Genomic DNA, 25,795 nt, shown 5'->3' on the forward strand with positions numbered 1-25,795 from the left:
CGAGGCGGCCGCACGGACCACTGTGAGCGTGAGATCGCGGGGCAAGCTTGCGATGGATGGACCGGGACCAGGTTTTGGAGTCTGCGCATAAAAGGATTACGCAGATGCGGGTAGCTTGTCGTGCAGGAGCGGCAATGTCCCCATGGCCTTGAGGTGACACTTCACATGCTCGCGATACGCCCTGTCGCACGCTCGACGTTGAAGCTGCAGCGACATTCACTGCGGCGCAGAGGATCATCGTGACGACTGCGGATTCCTGATTTCTTGTTTGATTTGCTACGAGAATAAGAGGTCGCCATGGGGCTGTTCAATCGCCCGACTATCGCGACTGCTTCGACGGGCTCGTCAGAGACCGACCAGCCGAGGGACATCTTCTCACACTCGGAATCCTACGACTCAATACTGGCCGAGCAGGATCGACGGCGGAAGGAAAAGCTTGAGAGGCAGAAAGTCAAAAGAGAAGGGAAGCGCACAAGCGATGAAGGGGTTGCGGAGTCGCCTAGGAAGGCCAGTGGGAGTGCTTTGAGTCCGAAGAAAAGCGAGGCTACGCCTAAGCGGAGAAGGATATCTGGTCAAGACATTGGGAATTTGTTGAAAGAGGCAGGGCTTGAAGGAAATGATTCAGCGCAGCGAAGCGATGAAGAGGAAATCATCATGGGACAGGGAAGTGAAGAGAGAAGGTCACCAAGGAAGGGAGGTGTGGATGCTAGAGGAAGTCGGACAGCCGCGAAATCGACGAGGGGAAAGACTGTTACTCCCGTAATAGAGGTTGACGACGGATCGTCAGATGTTGAGATTCAGCCCAGTGGCAATGCAGCGAAGCAGGACCCGAAGGACTCATTCCCAATGGAGGAGCAAGACGACGAGTCTGATGAGGAGCTGGCCGCGCTCGCTCGACAAGCACGACAACGGCGGCGACAGCAACAACAGAAGACTTCTGCTTCACCTGCGACCATAGGCAAGGATTCATCTCCCCAGACAACTGGATTAAGGGCGTCGCATTCAGGCTTCCAGACGCCTCCGCTACCCGACCCGCCCGTCAAGGTTTTGGTCGTCTCGAGAATCGAAAACACAAATCCACTACTGGTCTTTCGAAAGCTATCGCAAAATCTCAGAGAGATTCGCCTGGCATATTGCAAACGACAAGGCTTCAGCGAAGACTTTACAGAGAAAGTGTTTCTCATCCACTGCATGCGGCGAGTTTACGACGTGACAACGTGCAGAAGTCTTGGCTTGGAGACCGACACAGAGGGCAACATCACAATGAAAGGCGCCGAGGGCAAAGAGGGCGTCGATCAGGTGGCGCTCGAAGCGGTGACTGACGAGATTTTCGCTCAGATCCGTGCAGAGAAGGCGAGAGAAGATGCAAAGAGGGCTGGTCACTGGGATCCTGGGGCTGAAGCAGGTGCCGAATCAGAGCAGCCAGACGCTCCGCTGGCAGAAGAGGAGTACCTCAAATTGGTGCTAAAGGCAAAGGACAAGGCTGATTTCAAGCTAATGGTCAAGCCTGTGAGTAACCCATTACCCACTCAGGGCCAAGAGCCGTGCTAACATTAGACACCGTAGACCACGCCTTTCTCCAAAATTATCAACGCCTGCAGGAAGAACTTCCACGTGGCCGACGGCAGCGCCATCACGCTGGAATTTGACGGCGACCCTCTGGCGCCAGAGGAGGTGGTTCAGAACACCGAGCTTTCGGACCTGGACATCGTGAACGTGCACATTTCCTAGAGACCCGCACTCATTTGTGGATTTGTGACTCACGTCAGCTGAAACATGTGTGCTGTCACTTGTTTTTTCCTTGTTTCCACCGTTTCCGAATTCCTGGGAAGCGCGGCGTTTGAAGAGTCATACCACATACCCCCGTCTGTTGTACAGCTTTTGCAATTCTAGATATCAGGAAGCTCGCAAGTGTATCGAGAGTGTTGTAGCTCCCGGCTCCAACTCCGTCAAACCTTCAAGAACATACCTAATAGTCTGCGTCATCACCTACATCAGTATATCCATGGCCGTCTAGAATCACACCCTCCCGCGACAAGTCAGGTACACATGCATTCCCACTGGCCGTCGGGCCGCAACGCACCACCACCACGCGGGCGACAGGAGCGAAGCACGAAAGGTTGCCTTGCAGCATGCTGCTGTCGACCGCCAATAGCGCTGTTGGGGTGAGACCGGTGGACTTGGGCTGCGTCGCCGGACGAGCCGCGCTAATGCCGGCTCTCGCGGTTGGGCAGATACGTGGCGCCGCTGGCGAGCGAAGGAGTCTCGGGACCGCTTCTGGCGGCGGTATCGCGCGGTCGGTGGCAGCCCAAAGCGACGACGCGAGGGCTGCTCGTCCGCCCGGTTTTTGGCGCTGGGGATGGGGGTGGAGATGGTGTTGCGCGGTGTCGCCTTGGAGCGCACGCGGCGTCCAGTCCGGGTCGCTGCCCGACGGTCGTGCCATTGGCTCGCGAAGTAGGCAACATATATATGGACGGCGCCAGCGGTGGGAGTCATCGACGGAGGAGGTCATATACATTCCCATGCGCCGCCGTCGCGCTGCCGTGCGACACTGACCAGCAACTGTTTGCCGTGGGTGACACTACAGCTCCCCTCGCCGACCAACACCGTCCTTCGCGCACACGGATTTCCACGTCGCAGCTCCACACCACCGCCGCCGCATTGCAATGCTACCTCACAGACTCCGACACTGCCAACTGAAGAAACTGCGAAGACACCGCCGCCGTCGGCCCTGAAGCCGCGCTCCGCAGAGTGCATACACCAACCGAAACTTACCGTTCTTGCCTGCCTTGCCGTCCGATCGCGTGCGCCAAACGCAAGCCGCGGCTGACACCATCCGGTCATTCACACCACGCTGATCCAGATCTCGTGCGGACCGCGCGTGGTGGTGTGTGGGAGAGAGGGAGCGAGGAGGGGCTCTCAACCATCAGCTGGCCACCTTTTCCTCGCCGCCCTGCCCGCACCGGCCTCATTGACCTCCGATTTCTTTTACTCGTTCCCATCGATATTTCACCCACCCCGGGCAATAGCCAGCGATTGTGAGTCCTACTTTTCTTCTAGGGCTTGCGCAGACTCCACGCGCGTGCATGAAACCGAGCCCACTACTGTGCGGCTAGCCTCAGGCCGGTGGCAGTGGTCAGGCTGGCCCAGTGGCCCCTCCTGCCTGGCCACCTCGCCTGCGGGCCTGCGCCGACAACTTTTTTCCCTCTCCCCGTGCGGCAGACTATAACACAACACGACGTCCGTACTGACATTCGCGATGCGGTAGAGACGCCGCAGCCAGAGACACGCCCCGCCGCCAGCCCGAGCCCTTCAGGCAAGGCGTGCGCCCTCGCAGCGGCTGCCCCGTTGGCCTGGCTACAACCCCCCATCCCACTTTGGCTTCGTCATAACGCCGCCGCCGGCCAACACCAGACCGCACGCAAACACAACACCCCTCCACCCCCTGCTCTCACGACTCCGGGCTTGTATATGCTCGACAGGCGACCCTCCGATCGACGGCCCCGTTCATAGCACGACTCAGGCTATATCGCCGCGAAACAGCTACGCCGCGCCCTGAAACCTGCCCGCGCGCTTAGCTTAGCGTTTCGCCCTGCTCCTGTCGGCTTCGAGATCGCAGCCAACACCAACGCCAACGTCTGCGCAGCGCGCCACGCCCACCCCTTACTATCTTGCGATTGATATTGCCATCGCTGCGCCCGAGCTGCTGTAGTCTGGCCTAGTCTTACCATCGCACAGCCGGCTCTGAGACATACAGCACTAACTCACTACTACCGCTGCCTTCCTCCTAAGCTATCATCGCCGGCGAACAGCACTTCCCCACAATCTAAACAGATCGACGCGCATCTTCTGCCTTTGGTGCCTGTGAGCCTAACGCGCTCCGAAGCTAAAGCTCACCCCGTACTCCCTGTCAGACCGCCGCCACCCAAAGGCAATCCTTATCACCTCGCAGACCGCCTCTTCTTGACCTCTCTTCGCTGCGTGAAGTGCGGTTGAGACGAGAGCGCTTGCACCCACACGAACATTCCATGCCGTCGTAAGTCCCTCTTAGGCCATTGATAGACGAACTCCTGCCCAATGCTTCTCTGATCGGAGGCATAAGTGGGGTCGCCATCACGGTCGGTTCGCCGCCAAACAAGCTCATCACTGACATTCCATCAGCACCGTCACATACACCAACAGTTCAGGATCGGGCAAGGTGCGAGTCTATCCTGCCGGCGACGTGCACTCTTCCAGAAGCCCATCAGTGCACTCGCCTACTTCCAGCGAGAGCCGCAGCTCTTCGCAGTTCTCGGATTGGACGCACCTGTCGGAGGACGAGATCGATCCCTCAGAATCAGCCTCACGACCTCCGCGACCTTCTAGGTCGCGTCGCCACCACACCGAAGCTCGCCCTGCGCCTAGCAGACATCATTCGTCTCGCTACGAGCAGGACGAGCCGCCGCGTCAACATCGCTCGCACCGCCACCGATCGAGCCGTCACCAGTCCCACGAATCTCACGACCATCGCGACCGTCACGACCCCAGACGCCACCCGTCTGACGGCTCTTCGTCCGGCACCGTGGAGCTGCACGACGAATTCTATGGCCGCCGTGGTCCGCCGACCCAACCGCCTTTCCCACCATCCGGTGCGTACAGACATGGGTCGGGGCCAATCCCCAGCAGCCATGGCGGCTTCCCTCCCGGCATGCCTGGCCCTTCAGCCTATGCCGACCCATTCCAGCCTCAGGCCTTAGTCCACAGGTCTCAGCACGATCCCTACGGCTACCCTACTCAGGGTAACCCCTTCGCACCCGGCCCATCTGCCCCAAATCCGTTCTCTCCAATGGAATCCACACACTCAAGCTACTTCCAGACTGAGCCGCAACAGCCGCCAATGAGCCAGCCTCACAGGCCGGGCCCACCCTCTCAGCGACACAGCATGTATGGACACGGACCTTCTGGGTCCACGGCCTATGGCTCCGAGCTGATGGTCTCGCCCTACGGCTATCCTGGCATGCACGGGATGCCGCACATGATGCAAGGCTACCCAATGCCGGCTCCATCGCCCTACTCTGGATACCCGCCTTCCCACGTGGCGTCGCCGGCGCCGCCGCAGCCGAAGGAAGAGAAGAAAGAGGAGCCCAAGGAGGTTGTTAAAGAGGTGATCGTTGAAAAGCCAGATGAGGCTACACTCAAAGAGCTCGGAGAACTTCGCGAACTCATCAAGAAGACGGAGGAAGAGCGCGTGGCTCGCGAGCAGGCCGCGATTGCGGCCGCGGCTGCCAAGAAAGCAAAGGAAGAGCAGGAGGCCTTGCAGAAGAAGGAGGTCGCCGCTGCGTCTGCTGCTGCCAAAGAGGCTGCGGAGAAGGCTGCTGAAGAGGCCGCGAAGGCCGCCAAGGAGGAGAGCGACAAGAAGCTCGCCGAAGCTGAGGCGGCCCGCGCTGAGCTCGAGAAGAAGCAGAAGGAGCTCGAGGAGGTCGTGAAGAAGAACGAGCCTGAGCCGGACATGCTCAAGGCGCCTATCAAGTTCAAGGACGCGGTGGGCAGGAAGTTCAGCTTCCCATGGCACCTGTGCAAGACGTGGAAGGGCATGGAGGGCCTGATCAAGCAGGCTTTCCTTCACGTCGACGTTATCGGTCAACACGTGCAGGAAGGCCACTACGACTTGATGGGCCCCGACGGTGAGATCATCCTCCCGCAGGTCTGGGACACGATGATCAAGCCGGACTGGGAGGTCTCCATGCACATGTGGCCGATTCCCGAGACGCCCGAGAAGAAGAAAAAGAAGAAGGAAGAGCCAGAAGAGCCGCCGCTTGTTGATGAGCACGGCCACCCTCTAGGCCCCGATCCTTACGGGCCCACTCTTGACCAGATCCTTGCGATGAACGCCCAGGCTGCCGCTGGCAAGGACCCAGCGAAGAAAGCCAAGAAGAAGGACAAGTCGGCGAAACGCGCATCCGCTCACATCGTCGACGTTCCTCCAGCTGCCGCCGCAGCACTTCCTCCCGCTGCGTTCCCGCCCGGCCTCGACCAGGCGACCTACGATGCTCTTCTCGCTGCTCAGGCTCAGCAAGGCCCCATGGTCGTGGACGTTGCGCCCGGCCCCGAGGCTGCCCCTAAGGCGAAGCAGAAGAAGAAACTGACGGGCTTGCAAGCATGGATGGTCGGCGCGCAGCCCAGGCCGTCAAAAAAAGATGATGAAGAACGTGACCTGTCGGCCTCGAACCACTCCCACTCCCACTCTCACCACGCCGCAACAGCACCCGTCGCGATCGCCAGGCGTCGCCGGAGCACGGCCGGGTCCTCTTGGACCACGGCTTCCGCTTCGCCGCCGGCTAAGGTCGTCGCGACGGCTGAGCAGGGCACGTCGTGCGCGGTCATGTGATCGCTCGCTACGTGTTGCTCGGCACTGTTGCAGTGTGTTGCCAGAGGAGAGGGCAAAGGTCTGAGGCCGATGGGACTCACGGAGCGTACGGTCTCCTCCCGTGGACAGCGCGGGTCTTACGTGCGCGCATCTTTTCACTTCTACCTCTGCATTTGAGGTTTTCGTTCGATTTCGGCTGACATCGTTCGGATTTTGATGATCATGGTTTCACGATTGAAACGAGTTTGGTGACCATTTACGAACGTCTTGCACCAGCTCACGCTTGGGCAAAACGAAGCAACAGAAAAAACGGCCGGGAATTGTTTTTGCTTTTTGACGCGTTGCTTCGCGCTCGCTTTCCCTTCTTCTGCTTCTTTGATACCCTGCCTCTTTGCTTTCCTTCTTGCTGCATTCGCTTTTTCTTCTTCACTCCGACTGCACGGCATTAGCATCTTTGCTCGCAGCCTGACCATTTTCTGTCGTTTTGACTCGAGCCTGCTGCTATCTATCTATCGTTGTTGCTTAGCGAGCGTGCTTTGGTTTCCTTGCGGAAAAGACTGGACGGCAGGGCGATCCTCGTGCGGATGGGATGGTAATGATCTGTGTGGGGGATGGATGATGATTGAGATTTTGAGATTGATTTGCGATGCTTATGTTGTTACGTGGAATATGTTGAATGCCATCTTTGATCACATACATTTTCGTTTTCTCTTCCTGTTAATCACTCGCAACTAGAAGAGCCCATTCTTTCGCCGTCTCTCCATTGAACTCACAAAAGCGGTGGGGCACTTTCAGGTCTCACAAGCCTACACGCTCGCGGGCCGAGGCGCTTGGGGACTCTCGTCGCCAGGGTCGCAACTACAGAAAAGTGAATCGCGGCAAACAACCAAATGCGCCGGAGCCCCTCACGTTCCAACAACCCACCTACACTCGTTCGCAACACCCACGGCCAGCTCCTGAGCCAGCACAGTATCCGCGACTAAATTGCATGGGTGCGGCGGAATCCCACGAACCCAAAACCGACTCTTCCTCCCTCGACCCTCCCGCAACCCTCACAACTCACCCCTCCACCAACCCGCCAAAAATGGCCGCCGAGTAAGTCCTCCCTTGAGAAAGCAAAAACACCAACCCCTCTAACCCCTCTGAAGCCCCATCTCCACCCCCCGCGTAACCCGCCGCTCCGCCGCAGCCGCCGCCGCCGCCGCATCAGCAGGCACCACCAACAGCAACTCGCCCGCTCCTCCCCCAGCGACGCCCGGCTTCCGCGTCCTGGACAACGGCAAGAAAGTCTCGCGCGCGGAGGCGGACGGGATCAACGCGGACGAGCAGCTGAACCGCGAGCAGAGGATGGCGCAGAAGAGCAAGAGGGCGCGCAGGAGGGCGAGGGGCGCCGCGAGGAGGAGGGAGGGCGCGGCGTCGCCTGTTAAGGTCTAGGAGATGAAGGGAAACTGTCTCGCTGGCTTGGTGGGGAGGATTGGGAGTCCGGAGCAGGGTTGAAAGGCTGGGAGGGAGGCTTTGTGGGAGGTTCATGTTACGGGGTTGGAGGTGGTGTTTCGGGTCGGTCTGGCTGAAAGGAGGTTACGGCATCGATCGAGTTGGAGTGTTGGATTTCGGAGGATGTGGAGCTGTGTGTGTGGAGTTGCTGTGGCAGATACGAGTCTCGGGAAGGGTGTATTTGATATGGAAGCAAGAGCAGAAGCGAAATTCTCTACGGGGTGCCAGGTGCAAGACAAATGGCAGAATCGCTGGATACGCGCCATTGTCGAGAGTCAAGGTGACGGGATGCGATCGCCGAATGTTCCTCAGTCAACTGGGCGCGACGGGTCGCATAAGCTTTTTCGAAACGCCGGGATCGTCTTGTCCGTGGGAGAGATCGGAAATTGAACGATGACTACGGCTGAGGAACTACAGTATCGGATCAATACGGCGTCAGCTTGGTACCCACCGTTCAATACCGCCAACGAAGAGCAGACTTGATTTTCTGATCCTGAAACTGGCACCCTTCATTACCTTTCATCGACTGCATGTCTATAGAAAGCAAAGGTCTCGCTCGAAACAGCGTTCGATCAATGACGGACATAAGCCATCCAATATTTGACAGATGACGATAGAAATACTAGACTTGGCACTAGAGTTGCATCGGAAGACCTTTTCAGTCAATTTCATCACTGCATTGCTACAACGGAGCCTACATGTAGACTACTCGGACAATAATGGCCACTATCCAACAACTTTGTCCCGAATTAATGAACCATTAGCAATGAGCACAACGACCATAAACCCCCAACTTCATTTCCCCTACCTCCCCACCCAACCGCCTCACTTCCTCCCAGGCTTCACCTTCCTCGCAACCCCCTTTTTCCTCCCCGCAGCGGCAGCCCCTCTAAGCGCAGGCGCTACCTGTACGTCAAGCTCCGGTTCCGCCTTCTTGCTGGCTTCAACCTCCCGGGGAGAAATCTCCCTGGCACGCTTGGGAGCCGGCTTGCTAGCAATGCCTTTTTTGCGCGGCCTCGTTAGACGGGTCTGAGTTTGCGGTTTCGTGGTGTCGGTGTCGAGATTGAATGAGGTGGCGGGGTCGTGGTTTTCCTTTCTAAGGGCTTGGGAAGGAGTGGTCGTGCTGTTGCGGGTGACGGACAGAGTTGGAGTGTTTAGACTAGGAGCCCTGGGCAGATATTCGGCGTTGATGGATGGGCGAGGTGACGAATCGGGAGTAAGGCCGGTTACGAAGAGACTCTCGGATTGATCATAGCTGTCGAAAGCCGGGCCAGGGCTGGCTGGTTGGATCGTCAGTCGTGGCGGAGTTGACGAAGCGATTGGGGTCCGTGGTGTAGCAGCATGGTTTCGTTTGGTCTTTCGATGGGCACCGCGAGCGGCTAAATGAGGCGTTTCGGGTAGGAAGACATCGCCAGTGGAGGTCTTCCCCTCGTCGGAGCCTTCGCTCTCGCTCCACGGAGCGATGAAGTCTTTCTTCTTGGACTTGCGGGCTGGTGGAGACTTGGCCCTGATTTTCCTGGAAAAGGCGCTGGGACTGGCTGGGTTCCTCTGGCTTCGGAGTGGGCTCGGGGTCGGATCTTCGCGTAGACGAGTTGATACCAGCCCTCCCGCGACAGACATGGGACTACTCGAAGTCGGAGTATCCGGATCCGCATTCTTCGATCTCATGTCATCCATCCTGCGTACCATGCCAGCGCCCCATGACCCCGGTGAAGCCTTAATTCGGCCAGTAGAAGAATGGCCAGTAGCAATCGGTGTCTTCTCCAGGCCTGACTCCTTCGCCTCCATACCATAACCACCATCCTCATGCCCTTTTGCCCCCTGGTCCTCGACATCCTGATCCTCCCCAAACAAATCATCCATCGGCCCCAGCGGAGAAGAATCGATCTCGCGCGACACCTCGACTCCTTCATCCTCCTCCACCCCTCCCTCTCCCTTCCCTTCCTCCTTCCTCCCCTTCCTCCCCAACATCGCAAAAGCCGAATCCTCCCTCCACCTCCCCACCCCGCCCTGCGCCCTCAAGAACCCGACCCCCAGATTGCGCTCCCTCTTCTTCCCCGTCCTGTACCCGCCGCCCGAGTACGACGGGACGTATTCAAGGAACGGCGGCGTCGTCCTGTCGTCGGCCGGGTCGGGCATGGCGCGTGCGAAGGCGCGGATGTGGGAGATGGGGAGGGATGATATGTAGAGGATGCTTGAGAAGAAGAATGGCTGTGCTATTGCTGTTGGTGATGCTGGTGGTAGCGGTAATGGTGGGAAATGCGTGCGCTTGGGAGTGCTTTGGCTCGCTATTGGGAGCTGCGTGGGTAGGGGCGATGGGTGGTGGGGGAAGGAGGCGGAGAGGTATTTAAGCAGGCGCGCGGGCATGATGGCGTAGGACTTTTTGTCTTTTTGGGCAGGAAGTGACTGATGGGCGATGATTGAATGTTCGGCTTGGGTTGTGGTAAAGGAGATTGATGAATGGGAGATGGGCCGATCGATCTGGGTGAAAGCGGCGTCAGGATTTTGCTGGCGGCTGCATTCACTGTGGCTGGGTAGTGAATTTGTTAGTGAAGTTTGGCAAAGCTGGGGAGTGCGAGAAAGATGGGTGGATGCGCGCGATATAAAGAATATGATGTGGTGAGAAAGATTGTCGGAGCCTTTGCTAACAAATGCGTTCTTTATAAGGAAAAAATCTTTTGGTGAGCATGTATCTTGATCAACTTTTAGTATCATGTCGCGTAACGGTGTCGCTAAGGTGCCTAGAACAAGAAATGAATCTAGCCAGCATCTATGCCAAAAGGGCTTCTAACCACCTGTAAGCATGGCCGCCCCAAAAACACTGGATATCAACGCAAAGAAAAACAGAGGCCTGGTGTTCGACGAAAGGGTGGAGGTGTACATCGCCGGCTGGCAAGATAGTCTCCTACTTCTCGCTCTTGAGCGTCGGGAGCTCCTTCACGGCCTCGGCGATGATCTTCAGGGCAGTCTTGATCTGGTCCTCGTCGATGACAAGAGGCGGCGCGAGACGGATGATGTTCTGATGGGTGGGCTTGGCCTGCGGAGGAAACGTTATGTTAGCGTCAGGTCGATCGACGGAGGTCGCAGTCGTGGCCCTCTCCTCAGCAGCCGCACCAGTGTGTCCAGTAGTTCCGGACCCTATGGTGGGGTCTATGGGCTCCATGGACACAGTTGGCAGGGCAGCTGAGGTAGTGGAGGACTTGAAATGAGCGATTTTGAGGGCACGGCCTACCAGAAGTCCCTTCTCCTTCATCAACATGCACAGATCCCACGCACTGTGGCCACCGGTCTTCGACTCGTCGATAATGATGGCGTTGAGCAGACCCTTGCCACGGATGGTGGTGATCATGGGGTCTTGCTTCTGGATGTCGCGCAGGCCTTGACGGAAGATCTCGCCGAGGCGCTCGGCACGCTCTGTGAGTTGCTCCTCTTCCACGATCTCGAGTGCCTTGATAGCCACAGCAGAGCCCAGAGGGTTACCGCCGTATGTCGAGCCGTGGGTGCCGGGCTCGATGGTGAGCATGACATCCTTCCTGCCGAGGACGCAGGACACAGGGTACATGCCACCAGAGATAGCCTTGCCGAGCAGGACAATGTCTGGCTTGATGCCTGACCACTCGTGGCAGAGCAGCTTGCCGGTTCTGGCGATACCAGTCTGGATCTCGTCGACCATCATGAGGACATTGTGCTTGTCGCAGAGCTGGCGCACACGGCGCAGGTAGTCCTCGTCGGGAACCACAATTCCAGCCTCGCCCTGAATGGGCTCGACAAGGAACCCAGCAACCTCCTTGCCGTGCGCCTCGAAGGCAGCCTCAAGCGCCTCGACATCGTTGTAGGGAATCGCCTTTCCAGTCGCCGGGCAGTAGGCGCCGACACCAGGCAGGTAAGGGCCGTAGTTCTCTCTGCTCTCGGGATCGGTCGACATGGTGATCGCCGCGAAAGTCCTGCCGTGGAAGTTCTCCTGGACGCTGAAGACCAGTGCCTTGTCCTTGGGGATGCCCTTACTCTTGTAGCCCCACTTGCGCGCGATCTTGACGGCGGTCTCGACGGCCTCGGCGCCGGTGTTCATGGGCAGCACCATGTCGAAGCCGGTCATGCTGGTGATCTTCTCGGCGAACTTGGGGAAGACATCGTTGTAGAATGCTCTGCTGCTGAGCGTCAGACGGCTGGCTTGGTCCACGAGCGCCTGGATCAGCTTCGGGTGGCAGTGGCCCTGGTTGACGGCGGAGTAGGCAGAGAGGAAGTCGAGGTAGTGCTTGCCCTCGGGATCCCACACGCTGCATCCTTGCGCTTTGGCGAACACAATGGGCAGAGGGTGGTAGTTGTGCGCGGCGTATGCGGCCTCAGAGGTCATAGCCTCTTTCGATGTGGAAGCATGGTATGAGGAGGTTTGGGTGGGCGGTGTGAATGTGGCAGCTTTGGCATTGAGGTTGCTGTCGACGCCATTGCCGTTTGTCTCGACCGCCATGGGTGCCATGTTGTGCGGTTGTCGGAAGATACAAGTAGAGTGAGCGCCGGCGTGGGGTAGTGGAGGGGTAAATGCTGGGGATATCGGTGAATTATTGGCGCGAGGAACACGTGGGAAGTTTGAGTGAATCTTATCGCGGAGAGAATCAAGGAAAATGAACTGGACGGCGGGTTGATCGCCAGATCTTATACCACAGGCGACGGGCGAGGGCGACAGAACTCAACCACGGCGTGGGCGATGGCAAACGGGCCCCTCCCCACCGCGCGGCAGCCAATCGCGGAGGATTTTGGTTATACCTGCGCTTAAGGAATGTCGTCTGGCTATTCCTGCGCTTAGGAGGCAGCGAGATGGCTCGGCCTGCACTTAGGGGAATTCGTATGACTTATATCAACCCCTAGACTTTCTCGCCCGGATACGCTCGCGATAGTCATGTGCCCGTGGCTCCACCATGACCGCGCCGCTTAGTCGCGGCAATCTCGTAATGTGTGATTGGGCGGTTGCGCCGCGACGCTGCGGTATCGCCGGCGAGAGTCTTCTGGTCGTTGTTCTACCTACGCCGTCTGCGCTGGCCTGCGATTCTCACGTGCGAGCCGACATCAAGGTGTACTACTCTGCCCGGCCGTGGCCTCACCCACGCCCATGCAGGTACCCAGCAAATCAGATCATCTCTGCATCCCCAGACATCACATTCTGGCCACACGAGGATTCAAGCCACCCGTTGCACGACTTGGCTTGCTGGTGAGCCGCACAAGGGTGGCCATAAGCCGCCGGCATTTTCGCCGAGGTCGCTCGGACACCAATGCTGGAATAACAACTCTGGCAAACGCTGAAACGCAAGCATCACAAAGCGTACAGCACTACAAATGGCATGTGAGGCAAAAACGCAGGTGACCGCCCTCGCCACGGAATCCCGGTGTTAAGGGGAGACTCGGCGAGGGGGCCTAAAAGACGCCGCTGGGATTCGTTCTGGCCCGCCAATATGACCATCCAGTCCATCGAAATACGGTCTAGTGGTTGATTATGCGTTCCGTTTCGTTATGAAATGTGTGTAAGGAGAGAAAAAGGAAGCGCTCGCGAGCGCAAGCGAGAATTGCATTTTGTGCAGCCAGCCTCCCACGCCAAGCGTCTGGCTTCTCCTCCGCGGTCGGTCCGTGCCTGCACCGTCGCTCTACTTTTCTTCGGAACTTCGCTGGCGGAACCGTCCTCTCTTCACCAACAAGCAACAGCACCTCGTGCCTTCGCTCGCACACTCGCTGCGAGCCGAAAGCACAAAGCTGCGTTGCTCTGCCAAGGTAGGTACCGCGCTCGCCAGGACTCTCGCTTCCGCAAGCAGGTTCCCTCCGAGTACGAACACGACAGCACAATGTCACCCACGATTTGCCTGCTTCCTGGCTCCCAAACATAGCCAGGCAGCTTACTTCATCATATCAGTGGAAGATAAACCCCCCGCTTGGGGGCGGCGATTAGCAGCGCCGCGTCTTCTCCACCCTTCGCTCTGCGTTTTTATCAGAGTACAAGGACTAATACAGGACGAACATACCCGTAGCTATTTTGATTCTTTAGTGGAATTCGTGGAACGTGAAGTACCCGTCGCTGGGCGTCTGTTAGTCTGGCTTGGACCTATCGAACATGCCTTGAAATGCTGTCGAGCATCTGACGAGCATTTGTGCGGACGAATGCCGTCGCCAGAGCTCCAGTGCATGTCTCGTTGCCCAAAGATCCGTGTGGTAGGTTGTCACGCCTTGTGCACACCTCGTCTTCTCAAATCACTGTATGAATGCATAATGCTACTTCAATCTGGACTACATATGCTTTTATCATTTCCAACCCAAGAAGGGTCCAAGCGATGCACGGCGATGCTAGCAAAGTCCTTCAATCGACACAAAAGGAACCGTCCCAATGCAATGGGGTGTAGTCAAAAGGGTAGAAGACAAGAAGGGAAGCCGTTCCAGAATCGAAGAATCGAAAAGCAAGCGCCAAACAAAAAAAGAAAAATCCATCGTACATGAACCCCATCCAGAGAATCGAAGAGAAAAAGAAGCTTCTCCGACTCTTCCCCGCTTTCATTCATATGCCAATCCATCCAAACAAGCAAATAGAAAACCATACATCATCCTCGTCCTCATCCTCATCCTCATCTCACATACCTTGCGCTCAACCCCGCAAACGCATCCGGGCTGTGTCGCCCGCTGCCCGCGAAGCCCTGGAAGTCCGCGCTCTCGTGGCTCACGTGCCTGGTGCCGCCGCTGTGCATGGCGGGCGGGGGCTGGGCCTGCTGCTGCGCGAAGGGGTTCATCGTGCCGCTAAGGGGCATCGTGGCGCTGCGCTGGGGGAGTTGCGAGGCCTGCTGTTGTTGCTGGGGAGCCGCCATGGGAGCGGGGATGCTGTCTTCGGGGAGCGTCTGGAGCGGTCGCTGGGGTGCGAGGTGCGGGTAGTTGTAGAGGGCGAGGATGGAGGATTTGTCGGAGCGTGGTGGGTTGGATGCAAATTGTTGCTGGGCGAATTGTTGCTGCTGCGGCTGCATTTGCTGCTGCTGGAGTGGGGGCGCCATTTGCTGCGGTTGTTGCGGTGCTTGCTGCTGGGGCATGCCTGTCTGCTGCGGAGCCAGCTGCGTCTGCCAGAAGGGGTTTTGCGTGGATTGAGGCGACAGGGTTCGTGCGGTCTGCTGAGGTACCATGGGCTGTGTCTGGTACATTTGCTGTTGCTGCTGGACTTGTGGCTGCTGAGGTGCACTGAAAAAGTCTTCCTGCTTGCCGTAGACTGGCTGAGGAGACTGCATCATCGGCTGCTGCTGCAAGAAGTTTGGTTGAGCGGGTGCCTGTGGCTGCTGCTGCCATGACATCCCGAATGGGTTGCTGGTCTTCTGTGTTGGCGGAGACTGCGATTGCGGCTCCATAGGCTGCGCCCATGGGTTGCTGGGCGTGAAAACCTGCGATCTCGAGGTTCGGAGGAAAGGATTGCCAGTTTGCTGAGGTGAAATCATGGATTGTTGCTGCTGTTGCGGTTGTTGATATTGTTGACCATACGCGGCGGTGGTAATAGGCTGTTGCGGCATCTGCTGACCGCCCCATGGGTTGGTGGGTTGCTGCCAGGGATTGCTCTGAAACTGTGCTTGCGGTTGAGCGTTCTGCGGTTGAGCGTACTGCTGCTGTACCGGCATTGGCTGAGACACCTGCAAGTTCTGGAAACTTTGCTCAAGCGGCTGCTGTGTTGGCGCTTGAGGCAGGAAAGGGTTCCAGTTTCCAGTGGGTATCGCGGCGCTCGTGGATCTTGTATTGGTCTGAGGTAAGGGTACCGTGGCTGACCTCTGTGTCTGCTGCTCGTCCAGCGCTTCCCACGGATCAGATGACGCCTTGTTCTCTTGCTGCCGCCTCTTTTCGACCGTGATACCGTTCAGTCCAGAGCTGCTCATTGACACAGGCGTCAAAGCCCTGGCACTCGACGCCTCTGTCCTTGTCGGCGCTTTGTGTTCCTCAGCCAAAATGTCCACGGCTCTATCCAGGACTCCATTCGTGCTCTTCAGAACTTCGGAATTCCTCCTGCTATCCGTAAAGCCCATGTCGCGCAAAGTCGCCAGCTTCTGGTCGAAGTTATTGCTCACGCTCGTTATCCTCATCCCGAAAATCTGGCTTGGCTTGCTCGACTGAACATCCATAGGCTCTGCTGCCCGCTCGCTCCCGTTGTATGTCGGCGAAAGAGGAGGCGTGAAAACATCCTGCTTTCGGCGTCCTCCAAAGGACGAGCTCGCAGAACGCAGACTGAATCCAAACTTCTTGCCCGGCTTCGGTGGCAGAGGAGGCGGTTCGTCTCCAACTGATCCCGTGCTCGTGCTGCCTGTGTAATGCTGCGCCGCGGCCGGCCTTTGGCCTCCTCCGCCGTTACCACCCGAGAAGGACCTGTATTCGTACTTCTGCCGAATGTATCTCTCCAGAACACCATCGACCTCGTCAACATCAATAGGGATCTCAGCCTTCACGTTCTGCGGGTTGTAGAGCTTGTTCGAAGCGGCGTTTCCAGTCTTCTTCATAGAGTCCACCTGCTCCGTGCCCCAGGTGTCCATACTCAGGCTTTTCACTTTGCTGACGTGCGTACCCAGCTTCCTGTGCAGGGCCGCGCAGCGCATGCACAAGAAAATGCCTAGGTTCCAGCTGGCCCATCCTGGATTCTTTGCGCTGCAGTCCGCGCATCGGTCGTTACCCGGAACGGAGCGAATGAGGTCCTGGAGCGCCTTCTCATGGCGGGCTTGCTGTCGCTTGGAGATTGCCGAGGCCATGGTTCTCGTGTTCCGCTCTGGCGGAGAGTCCGGTCGCGCAAGACACGTGCGACAAGGTGCGGCGTCGGCGGGCAAAGGTAGAAATACAAGCAACGGGCGGGCGCGGGTGTGGTGGCGCGACACACCGGATGGGCGAAGGAACAAATGACGAGGCGAAAGGAGTGTCACGGCCGCAGTGCTGTTGACCGCGCGGCACGGATTACATGGAAGATTACAGTCGCTGACGAAGTGCAAAAGGCAGTTGTGGAGGGGGCCATCTTCAAGCCCAGGCGAGACCAGCGCAGCCAGGGGAAGCGGAGAATCGCAACGGCGCTAGGGCGGTGCTGCCAATAATAAGCTTTACGTTGGCTCTTCAGTCTTCATCCTTACCGAACCTAACGGACTCTATCTGACACTTCATGTGGTGGATTCTACTCGATCTATCTTGGTCTCAGCCTGTCACATCCCGGTCTCCCATGCGCAGAGCCAATACGAGCAGAAGAGCTTGCCTGCTCGTCTCGTCTTCCAGCTCAATTTACGCGACGCCTCCCCCATACGCGTGCGTGACTCGGGGCGTGCAGTAGTCGGTCGAGGCGTCAGCCAATGAAAGGGTTAGACCGAAATGAGGGTGGTACTCCCAAGAAGCGTCGAAGGATCGTGGAAGATACCTCGGATCAGAGGTGCCTTGTGGCGATGAGAACCAAAGCACTCAGGAAATGCGTCAAGGTCGTGGGGAGTCTATGACACTTGAAGTCTAAGTACTTCTCGAAGTCTGGACGAGCAGGAAAATACTCAGCTGTCTCTCGACTTATGAGCTGAACCCTGCAAGTGATCCGCGCCCAATCCTTGAGAATGCAGGGGGAGTATCTATAGGCGGCGAACGACCGAAGGTGAAGTATGCTCAGTAGTAGTTGCTTGTGCTTCTGTTACGACTTTTCTGTGGACCCAGTATAGTGACAGATGTCACCGTAGACGGGGGACAGTATCAGTGTAAGAGCCATGTGGCTACCAACGATAGACGTGAATTGTACCGCAATTGCACGTCCATGGCGGTCGATTGACGTGTAGGCGTCCTCGTTCCAGCCGACCCTGATCCTTCATGAACTGTGGAGGATTTTGATCTGCCCTCGGAACGTGGCATTCCCTTGTCTGCATGTGGTTGCAGACAGGGGCCATGATTCGATGCTCACGTCGTGCAGCTAATGATGGGCTGCATAGCGTGCATTACCTTTTCATCATGTGATGATCGGCCTGCTTGTCACCCATGTCGAAGGTAGTTGCAAGAAACTTTACCCACCAGAAGTGAGCATGAGCTTGAAGGAAAGGCTATGAAGTATTCCCCCTGAAACCAGAGTCGATCGAACATTCATCTAACTTTTAAATTCCTTTCTACGTGATAATCGTTCACTCATTGCTGACAGCCATGACAAGCGAGCCACTGCCTTCGGTATTTTGTGCGTCCAGCTGCGACATTTCCTCCTGGGTCAACTCAAAGCCGTAGACGTCCGCGTTCTGTGCAATACGCTCGGAGTTGTCACTCTTCGGAAGAGGTATCCAATCCTTCTGCAGGCAGTATCTCAGCAGAACCTGGGCCGTGCTCTTTCCATGCTCGCTCGCAATACCTGAGAGCACCGGATCGTTGGCCTTCTGGTTGCGCACCAGCGGGCAGTATGCCTCGACCACCACGCCGTTCTTCTGGCAGTACGAGACGATTTCGCGCTGCTGCAGCCACGGGTGAAGCTCAAGCTGGTTGACCGCAGGCGGCCATACCTTGGCATACTCCTTCATGCGGTCGATGTTGCCGATGCCGAAGTTGCTGACGCCAATGGCCTTCAGCTTACCCTCGCCCTGCAGCTTCTCCATGGCTTGCCACATCATCTTCACACCGTCGGGGCCGGCGGTGCTGTTGTGGATGAGCATGAGGTCGAGGTAGCCATTGTCACCGTCGATCTTCTGAATGCTCTCGAGGATTTTCTTGTAGGTCGACTCGTCGTCGTCGGCGGGCTTGAGGACCTTGCTGGTCACGAAGATATCCTCGCGCTTGAGTCCAGACTCGCGGACTGCCTTGCCCACTTCAGCCTCATTGCCGTAGACCTGTGCGGTGTCGATGTGTCTGTAGCCAGTCTTAAGAGCGGAAAGGCAAGACTGGGTTGTAAGGTGTGCAGGCGAGTCCCACACACCGAATCCTAGGCGTGGGATAGCTGTGCCCGACTTGAGCTTGAGCGTGGAGTGGAGGGAGAGCGAGGAAGCCATTGTGAGGGATTTGAAGGAATGGGAAAATTTGTTGAAACAGCTGAGTCTGGCGAGGAGCGCGAATCACTTTAAAATTAAGAGCTCCCAATGTCACCAAACGTCATGTATCTGAACTTCCACAACGGGCATCGATCCGTCTGTGCCCACGAGCAACAGATCAGCCAGATCCAGGGTCCCACTAAATCATGGCGTCACCAGACGGCCGCTAGCGGCGCGCACCGCACTCGCCGTCCCGCTCGAAACATGAAGGGAAAAGCTTTGGGCGGCTACCTGACGCATCGGTCTGCAGGGCCCGGCTGGCTGTTGTTGAGACGATCATAAGTATTTTTCCACGATTTCAAGGATGGTGCTCGAAGCGATCCGCTACCAGCCTGGTAGCCTGCAGATTCTCAACCAGCTCAAACTGCCTCATCAGGAGGAGTATGACGAGGTCCGCGGCTCCGAGGATGGTTGGCATGCCATCAAGGACATGCGCACTCGTGGAGCGCCTGCGATTGCCATAGTCGCCGCTCTGGCGTTGGCCGTGGAGCTTCAGAACAACAAGACTTCTGATGTTGCCGAAGAAGTCAAGGTTTTCATCGTTGAGAAGTTGAGGTACCTCGTCACCAGCCGCCCGACTGCTGTCAACCTGGCGGACGCTGCTGGTAAATTGGAGAAAATCGTCACGAACGCGGCGTCAAAGCCGGACAGCGACGGGACTGCCGTCTCCAAAGCTTACTGCGACGCTGCTGCCCGTATGCTGATTGACGATGTCTCTGACAATGAAGCGATTGGACAGCACGGTGCTGAGTGGATCTCGAAGAAGGCTGGAGGTGGACAGGTGAGCGTCGTTACGCATTGCAACACAGGGTATGTAGAAGTTATGCAACTGTCATTGTCTGTGTACTGAGTATGTCCAGTTCGCTTGCCACCGCAGGCTACGGTACGGCTTTGGGTGTTGTTCGCTCTCTTCACGCCAACGGATCTCTGAAGCATGCTTTCTGTACCGAGACCAGGCCGTACAACCAGGGATCTCGCCTGACTGCATTCGAGCTTGTGCATGACAAAATCCCATCGACCCTGATCACGGATTCCATGGCGTCCGCTCTGCTCCGTCTTAGGGGTCCCTCTGAGAATATCGCCGCAATCGTTGTCGGCGCAGATCGCGTGGCGGCAAACGGCGACACCGCCAACAAGATCGGTACCTATCAGCTAGCCATCACTGCGAAGCACCATGGCGTCAAGTTCCTTGTGGCAGCACCGCGCACAACCATCGACCTCTCCACCGCTTCTGGAGCCGACATCGTGATCGAGGAGCGTCCTGGAAAGGAGATGACCTTTGTCAAGGGCCCGAGATTCGACGGTGTAGATCTGGACCTTGCGCAGGTGGAAACCGTGAGCATTGCCGCAAACGGTATCAACGTCTGGAACCCGTCCTTTGACGTGACACCTGCGGAGTTGATTGACGGCATTATCACTGAGGTGGGCGTGGTCGAGAAGGGCTCGGACGGAAAGTTTGACCTGACGCTTGCCATGGAGGCCAAGAACGAGGGGGTGAAACCCAACACTGTTGGCGGCTTGTAGAGCAGTATTTCCACAACCTCGCATAGCGTTTAGTCTCATTTCGTCGCCAGTCGATCACGCGCCATTTCGCGACGCTCGCGCACGACCTAGATATCCGTGTCGCCAATCATCATTATCATAAGTCGGTAGAATGTATCTGCTTCGTAGCCCGTAACTCGTAATCTCAGCGGCAAGTCGCGTTGCTTGGTGGTGCTTCGAGGGCGCTCATCGCGAGGCCCCTTCAGCCTTGCCTCCGTCTTTGGTATCTGTCTGCTCTTGCGTAGCCTGAGTGTCCGCCTGATTTCTCTCGGCCTGTGCTAGCAGCTCTTCAATCCTCGCTTCCATGGCCGTGAGCTGGTTCTCGAGTGCAGTGGCGGTTTGCTCGCCCTTGGCTAGCTCTTGGAAAGCCTGAATATGTGAGTGCGGTGTCCTGACGGGATGTGGGACAGGGTTATTCGTACCTTAGCCAGGTCCGCCTCGTCGGAGCCATTGGCATCAGCGCTAGCAACTGGCTTTTCGGGTGCCATCTCTTCCTATCAATTCTAGGTCAAAGCACATGAATCGACGGATGAAGCACTGATGTTGAGTGATGCACCGCGAGTCAGTAGTCGGAGTGTTGAACCTCCGCTTGCCGCTGTGGCCGGAGGCCACAGCCTCTATGAGGCTTAGGGCCGGGAGCTCCCGAGGAAGCTCCTACACCTTCTGTGGATCTTAGTAGATAGATGACCAATGACACACACCTTCTATCAGCCACACCGCGGCCTGCCAAAAGCATCTGTTCCCGTTTCCGCCCTCGATGATGATGCTTTGGTAAGCACGCCCATTCCATCTCCGTTTCGTCTGTCACTTCTGCCTAGCATTGCTCATATTCGTGACGTTTCGTCTGAGTAGACTTGGCTGGATTCCATAGTATCAACGCCAAGGAGGTCATCGCTCGTGCTCAGATACTATATCACCCAGGCCCGACCATGGCGCTTCCAACAATTGCCACCTTTGCCGGACCTGATCGAGCATCGGCATCTGCACGACGGTTTGAGCAATCCAATTACAGCATGGTTGTCGAAAAATCTTCACAACACCCCGAAAAGAAGATGACTGCAGCTACGTTATCGACGCCCGAAGACTTTTGTGAATATCGCCAGTCGGAATCGAAGAGAGGGACAGTGTTGTATCTCGCATACGGTTCGAATCTCTCCATCGAGACATTCAGAGGGAAACGTGGCATCAAACCTCTCTCGCAGGTCAATGTCCAGATCCCTTCGCTTCGTCTTACGTTCGACTTACCGGGAGTACCGTATGTGGAGCCTTGTTTCGCAAATACTGCTCGCAGGAATCCGGAGAACGACCCTCCGCATGATAGCCAGCCAGCAATCCTTAGTGAAAAGTCCGAACCGTCATATCAGCGTAAAGGAAAGCCTCACTATCGGAAAGACAGGTGGCACAAGGGCCTTATCGGCGTCGTCTACGAGGTCACGCCCGAAGATTACGCGCACATCATAGCGACTGAGGGCGGCGGCTCGTCTTATCAAGATATTCTAGTCGACTGCCACCCACTCAATGGTTCCGATCCTGCGCGTGCTATTCCTCAAAATCCCACTACTCCGCCGTTCAAAGCGCACACTCTCTTCGCGCCAGCGACGGTTCCGGGTGAGGAGCCACCAAAGGACGGCGGTCGCTTCCAGCGTCCTGACACGAGCTATGCGCAAGCTTCGGCGAGATATCTCAAATTGATCACAGATGGTGCGGCGGAATGCGCTTTGCCTTACGAGTACCAAGACTATCTCCGCGCCATCCATCCCTACACGATGACGACGCAGAAACAGCGAATGGGCCAGTTCATTTTCTCGAGCCTGTGGGTCCCATTCATCATGCTCATCTTCGCTCTCGGGAGGATGTTTGCAGACGAAAATGGCGTCATCCCCAATTGGCTGAAGGCATTGACTGCTGCTATCTTCAAGGCCAGCTGGAACAGCTATGATCGCTTCTTTGAGCCTTTGTTCGGGGATGGAGAAAGGTCGATTCCTGATGGTGGCGACGAGGCGCCGGATGCTGAAATGCGTCGGGCTGATGCAGGAGATGGTGCGGAACAACCTCTCCTCGATATCGAACAGGGCGCAACTATAGCAAAGTCATGATACATTCTGTGGGTATTTTACGAGCTTTGAATTTCTTCATTCTATTGTACACCCCAAAGCACCATCTAATGTCCAATTATGGACGGCTCGTCTTGTTCTCGCCCCGGTTGAGCGTTCGAGGGAGGAGCGCGTTCGCGACGCGCATCCATCGCTCTTGCCAAACCCGACAGCAACGCGACCATCTATCGCAGCCTTGCTTCAATTTCACCCTCCACTTCTTTATCGGCCGGCCATCAGAGGCATCGCAATGGCGGATCAGTACAGTTCCTGCCAAAGCATCATGTTGCTAAATGTCAGTGAAGATCACATAAGCACAGCTGGCTCGCCCGTTTCAGCGCCGGATCCTCATGAAATCGTACAGCGTTCGCCCGTAATGCGCGCGGAAGATCTTGAGAGGGATGACTTCAGGGCAGAGCCGACAGATGTTGTTGAGGACTCCTACAAAGAGTCACTTCAGAATGAAACACAGCCTGGCCGATTATCTCCGGCTCACCAGGATTCTGGCGACGAGCTATACGAGTTGAGCCCAAAAGCCAAAGTCAAACTTGATGCAAAACTGCAAGCGAAGGAGGTTGTAGCTTCAGAGCAGGTGATTGCAGGCTGACATGTGTTCATATACGATGAGACGGCGCTAACACCTGACAGCGACCAGCAGCGCCTTCCCACAATCCAATCGAGTTCTTTCTTCAAGAGGGCGCGATACCTGTTACGAAGCCACTGGAGTATTCAAGTCATGGCCCCCCGACAAGCCGACGGAACAACAGCAAACTCTCAAAACCGCGGGAGGCTTTATCCAAGAAAGTCCAAGCCGTGACTAAGAATGTCAAGGCCTCTTCTAGGAGCACGTCAAGCACAGCACATGGACGGCCCGAAGCCCCAAACAGCAACATGCATGAACCACTTGAAGAAAAGCGGAACGATGTCGCTGGCTACGAGCCGGGAATATCGCAGAAAGGCGCCAGTCGTCCCATCTCTCCTCGTGAGAAGGTTGTGGAAAACACGTCGTCCCTTGAGCAGGGTGGTGTTGTCACTGCAGCCCCAGAGACTGGTCTCTTCCAAGCGGACAGCGCAACGAGTTACAACCAAACAACTTCTGATACGAAACCTCCTGACCCTTCGCGTAAGCTCGCAAAGAGGCATCCCCCGGCTAAAGCTGAGTCAAAATCGCGGCTCCAGCAGGAACAAGTCCTTCCGAATACTACGAGTGGCCATCCCCAGCGTAAAGCAAAGCAGACTGCTTTGGCAAAGCTGAGATCGACGAACATCGAAACAGATGACGATGAATTGGCTCACAGTGATGGCGAGCCCGAAAGTGACGCCTCGATGGTCTTCACCAAAAAGACGAGGAACAGTGTTACCAGAAGGGTGGAAGAAGGCGAGGTCAAGCTTTCGAAATCTACCGTAATTGACTCACACTCGAAGCAAAAAGAGACAGGATTACCGAGTGGCAAATTACGCTCCATGAAAGCGAACAGATCTGTTTTCAAGGCAGATGCAAAGACAGAGGTTGCAAATGCACGCGCAGCGCCTGAAGATGGACCCAATGATTCGTTCGGAGAATGCAAAGGAGATGAACTCAACAAGAGAGAATTGCAAGCTTCAACAAAGACAAAGCACACCGCACCGCGTAGTCGACATGTGCCGGATCGTTCTCAGCCAAGTAAGCGTCCCGGAATGTTGAAGCGTCCCGCCAGGTCCGCTTCACGTGGGAGGAAATCAGTACGAGATCAACATGTCTCTGATGTTACAGAAAATGCTGTCCAGACGACCAGGTCCAAGCGGAGTCTTTCAAAAGCATCGAAACCGCCCACAGCTAAGATCCAGCCTACGAGGCAAAGGATGCAGGCCCAGTCTACCAAAGAGCGATCACGTCAGGCCTCAGCGCAGCAGACCAGGTTTCGACGGCGGCTGCAGGATAGGGTTGGATCGTCTCAGACCAACGCCATTTTGATACATCAAAGTGATAGGTCCAGCTCATGCTCATCTTCAAGGACTTCAACCCCGTTAAAACAAGCAACGGCAGATGCTTCCCATAGTTTCCGTGTTCCGGAAGCCAAGGGGAGGCTACAAACACCGTTTGTAATGCAATCTTCGCCGCCTGGTCCTACCTATATGAAGAGGTCAGAATACACTCCTGTGTTTGACAAGCCTACCATCATTGCCTTCGGCAAGAAGGGACCACAAAATCAGGGCAGTGCATCGCTTCGTAAGGACAAATCTTCGAAGCACAACTCAAGTGACGGAAAACCACGTTCCAAAGCCCTGCTCATCCGTGATGCAACAAACATGTTGGCGAAGACGCCATTTCCAGCAGATTTCAACGCTGCCAAAAAGGTTCTCGCACCTACTCAAATAACAAAAGGACTTCACAATACAGATACTAGAAACGACGACGTCTTCAGTGCCTTCTTGCAGAATGGAAAGAATACTGCTCTTGCTAAGATGCTGGGAAAAGATTGCGAAGCTGGTGAAAACATTCATCGGTCAGACGCAGCTGACGACGAACGCGATGTTGACCCGCTGTGTCTAGGAGATGATTTTGAAGGCCCAACGCTTATTGAAGAGGACCGCGGGAACCGATTTGCGCACAAGCTGCGCACTACATCCCAAGTTGCGATGCCACCGCCGAAGAGGGTTGCACTGAAGCACAAGACAGGAAACAGAGAGCGACAGGAGGCTGAAGCGTTCTGCACCGCCCATGTTTCAGACATTCATGAAGCGGAAAGGACCAGTTCTGAGTCACTCAGAAGGTCATACCCACCCCTGCGCATGGAAGACCAAAATATGAGTTCACCGGAAAAAGGCGAACCGCACTCTGCAGAGAAGACTCGGAAACGGGGCACAGACAACTTTCCGGTGCTGGTGTCGAAGAAAGCCAAGTCATTGCAAACGAATCAAGAACGAAATCTTGGTCGAAGCAACAGCCCCGGGCTTGGAACTTATATCTTGGAATCACCACATGTCGGTGTTACGGCCCTTGCGAAGGATGATCAGGGCGCGGCTCAAAAACGAGACCGGCGAACTCGTCGATCTGCTCAAAACTCAAATGGAGTTGACCTTCTAGGAAGCCCTTACCCAAAGAATTTGCACGTACCGAAACAGGCGACCGCATTAGAGGTGTTTTCGCAACAAACCGGCTTGTCATCCGATCGCCCTTCCGTTCCTGATGATCGAGAATTCCCAGGCCCTCTCATTTTCGCCCTTCTACCTGCCGCGCGGTCTTCCGGTGAGCTTAGACACAGGTCGAGCAATGGGGAGCTTCGCTTGTCAGCTGATCAGGGAACTCCTAAAGCACTCATTAGAAA

At 56.4% G+C, this 25,795-nt stretch overlaps 9 protein-coding genes across 9 annotated transcripts; 5 read left to right on the top strand and 4 right to left on the bottom strand.

Moving 5' to 3' along the window:
• The first annotated feature begins 78 nt into the window (after positions 1-78).
• Positions 79-1,968, top strand: WHR41_03028 (uncharacterized protein). Its single transcript, XM_069371634.1, has 2 exons — positions 79-1,509; positions 1,567-1,968. The coding sequence occupies exons 1-2, from the start codon at positions 298-300 to the stop codon at positions 1,729-1,731; spliced, it is 1,377 nt and encodes a 458-aa protein (XP_069231486.1). The 5' UTR covers positions 79-297; the 3' UTR covers positions 1,732-1,968.
• A 516-nt stretch (positions 1,969-2,484) lies between these two features.
• WHR41_03029 (uncharacterized protein) lies at positions 2,485-7,044 on the top strand. The gene is made up of 3 exons (XM_069371635.1): positions 2,485-3,038; positions 3,269-4,036; positions 4,162-7,044. Exons 2-3 carry the CDS (start codon positions 4,029-4,031, stop codon positions 6,365-6,367), a joined length of 2,214 nt encoding a protein of 737 aa, XP_069231485.1. The 5' UTR covers positions 2,485-3,038; positions 3,269-4,028; the 3' UTR covers positions 6,368-7,044.
• A 386-nt stretch (positions 7,045-7,430) lies between these two features.
• On the top strand, positions 7,431-7,780 carry WHR41_03030 (uncharacterized protein; the record flags this gene model as incomplete). The annotated part of the gene is made up of 2 exons (XM_069371636.1): positions 7,431-7,441; positions 7,495-7,780. The coding sequence occupies 2 exons, from the start codon at positions 7,431-7,433 to the stop codon at positions 7,778-7,780; spliced, it is 297 nt and encodes a 98-aa protein (XP_069231302.1).
• A 2,716-nt stretch (positions 7,781-10,496) lies between these two features.
• On the bottom strand, positions 10,497-12,651 carry otaA (Ornithine aminotransferase). The gene is made up of 2 exons (XM_069371637.1): positions 11,073-12,651; positions 10,497-10,877 (listed from the first exon to the last, which is right to left on the bottom strand). Exons 1-2 carry the CDS (start codon positions 12,315-12,317, stop codon positions 10,746-10,748), a joined length of 1,377 nt encoding a protein of 458 aa, XP_069231303.1. The 5' UTR covers positions 12,318-12,651; the 3' UTR covers positions 10,497-10,745.
• Positions 12,652-14,442: 1,791 nt separating this feature from the next.
• On the bottom strand, positions 14,443-16,581 carry WHR41_03032 (uncharacterized protein; the record flags this gene model as incomplete). The annotated part of the gene is made up of 1 exon (XM_069371638.1): positions 14,443-16,581. The coding sequence occupies one exon, from the start codon at positions 16,579-16,581 to the stop codon at positions 14,443-14,445; it is 2,139 nt and encodes a 712-aa protein (XP_069231300.1).
• Positions 16,582-17,964: 1,383 nt separating this feature from the next.
• WHR41_03033 (uncharacterized protein) lies at positions 17,965-18,813 on the bottom strand (the record flags this gene model as incomplete). The annotated part of the gene is made up of 1 exon (XM_069371639.1): positions 17,965-18,813. One exon carries the CDS (start codon positions 18,811-18,813, stop codon positions 17,965-17,967), a length of 849 nt encoding a protein of 282 aa, XP_069231301.1.
• A 295-nt stretch (positions 18,814-19,108) lies between these two features.
• mri1 (Methylthioribose-1-phosphate isomerase) lies at positions 19,109-20,530 on the top strand. Its single transcript, XM_069371640.1, has 2 exons — positions 19,109-19,662; positions 19,713-20,530. The coding sequence occupies exons 1-2, from the start codon at positions 19,157-19,159 to the stop codon at positions 20,374-20,376; spliced, it is 1,170 nt and encodes a 389-aa protein (XP_069231298.1). The 5' UTR covers positions 19,109-19,156; the 3' UTR covers positions 20,377-20,530.
• A 50-nt stretch (positions 20,531-20,580) lies between these two features.
• WHR41_03035 (uncharacterized protein) lies at positions 20,581-20,946 on the bottom strand (the record flags this gene model as incomplete). The annotated part of the gene is made up of 2 exons (XM_069371641.1): positions 20,817-20,946; positions 20,581-20,763 (listed from the first exon to the last, which is right to left on the bottom strand). Exons 1-2 carry the CDS (start codon positions 20,880-20,882, stop codon positions 20,581-20,583), a joined length of 249 nt encoding a protein of 82 aa, XP_069231299.1. The 5' UTR covers positions 20,883-20,946.
• Positions 20,947-21,323: 377 nt separating this feature from the next.
• Positions 21,324-22,490, top strand: WHR41_03036 (uncharacterized protein; the record flags this gene model as incomplete). Its single annotated transcript, XM_069371642.1, has 1 exon — positions 21,324-22,490. The coding sequence occupies one exon, from the start codon at positions 21,324-21,326 to the stop codon at positions 22,488-22,490; it is 1,167 nt and encodes a 388-aa protein (XP_069231296.1).
• Between the last annotated feature and the right edge of the window lie 3,305 nt (positions 22,491-25,795).

The sequence above is a fragment of the Cladosporium halotolerans genome (assembly GCF_011745625.1).
Source record: "Cladosporium halotolerans strain TM138-S3 chromosome Unknown Sca7, whole genome shotgun sequence".
Lineage (NCBI taxonomy): Eukaryota > Fungi > Ascomycota > Dothideomycetes > Cladosporiales > Cladosporiaceae > Cladosporium > Cladosporium halotolerans.

Excerpts from the sequence above, each read along its gene's own strand:
- WHR41_03028 (XM_069371634.1), top strand. The coding sequence starts at position 298 with ATGGGGCTGTTCAATCGCCCGACTATCGCGACTGCTTCGACGGGCTCG. Across the intron at positions 1,510-1,566 it reads TCAAGCTAATGGTCAAGCCT|ACCACGCCTTTCTCCAAAAT; the intron begins GTGAGTAACCCA and ends TAGACACCGTAG.
- otaA (XM_069371637.1), bottom strand. The coding sequence starts at position 12,317 with ATGGCACCCATGGCGGTCGAGACAAACGGCAATGGCGTCGACAGCAAC. Across the intron at positions 10,878-11,072 it reads TGAAGGAGAAGGGACTTCTG|GCCAAGCCCACCCATCAGAA; the intron begins GTAGGCCGTGCC and ends TTTCCTCCGCAG.
- mri1 (XM_069371640.1), top strand. The coding sequence starts at position 19,157 with ATGGTGCTCGAAGCGATCCGCTACCAGCCTGGTAGCCTGCAGATTCTC. Across the intron at positions 19,663-19,712 it reads GTTACGCATTGCAACACAGG|TTCGCTTGCCACCGCAGGCT; the intron begins GTATGTAGAAGT and ends GAGTATGTCCAG.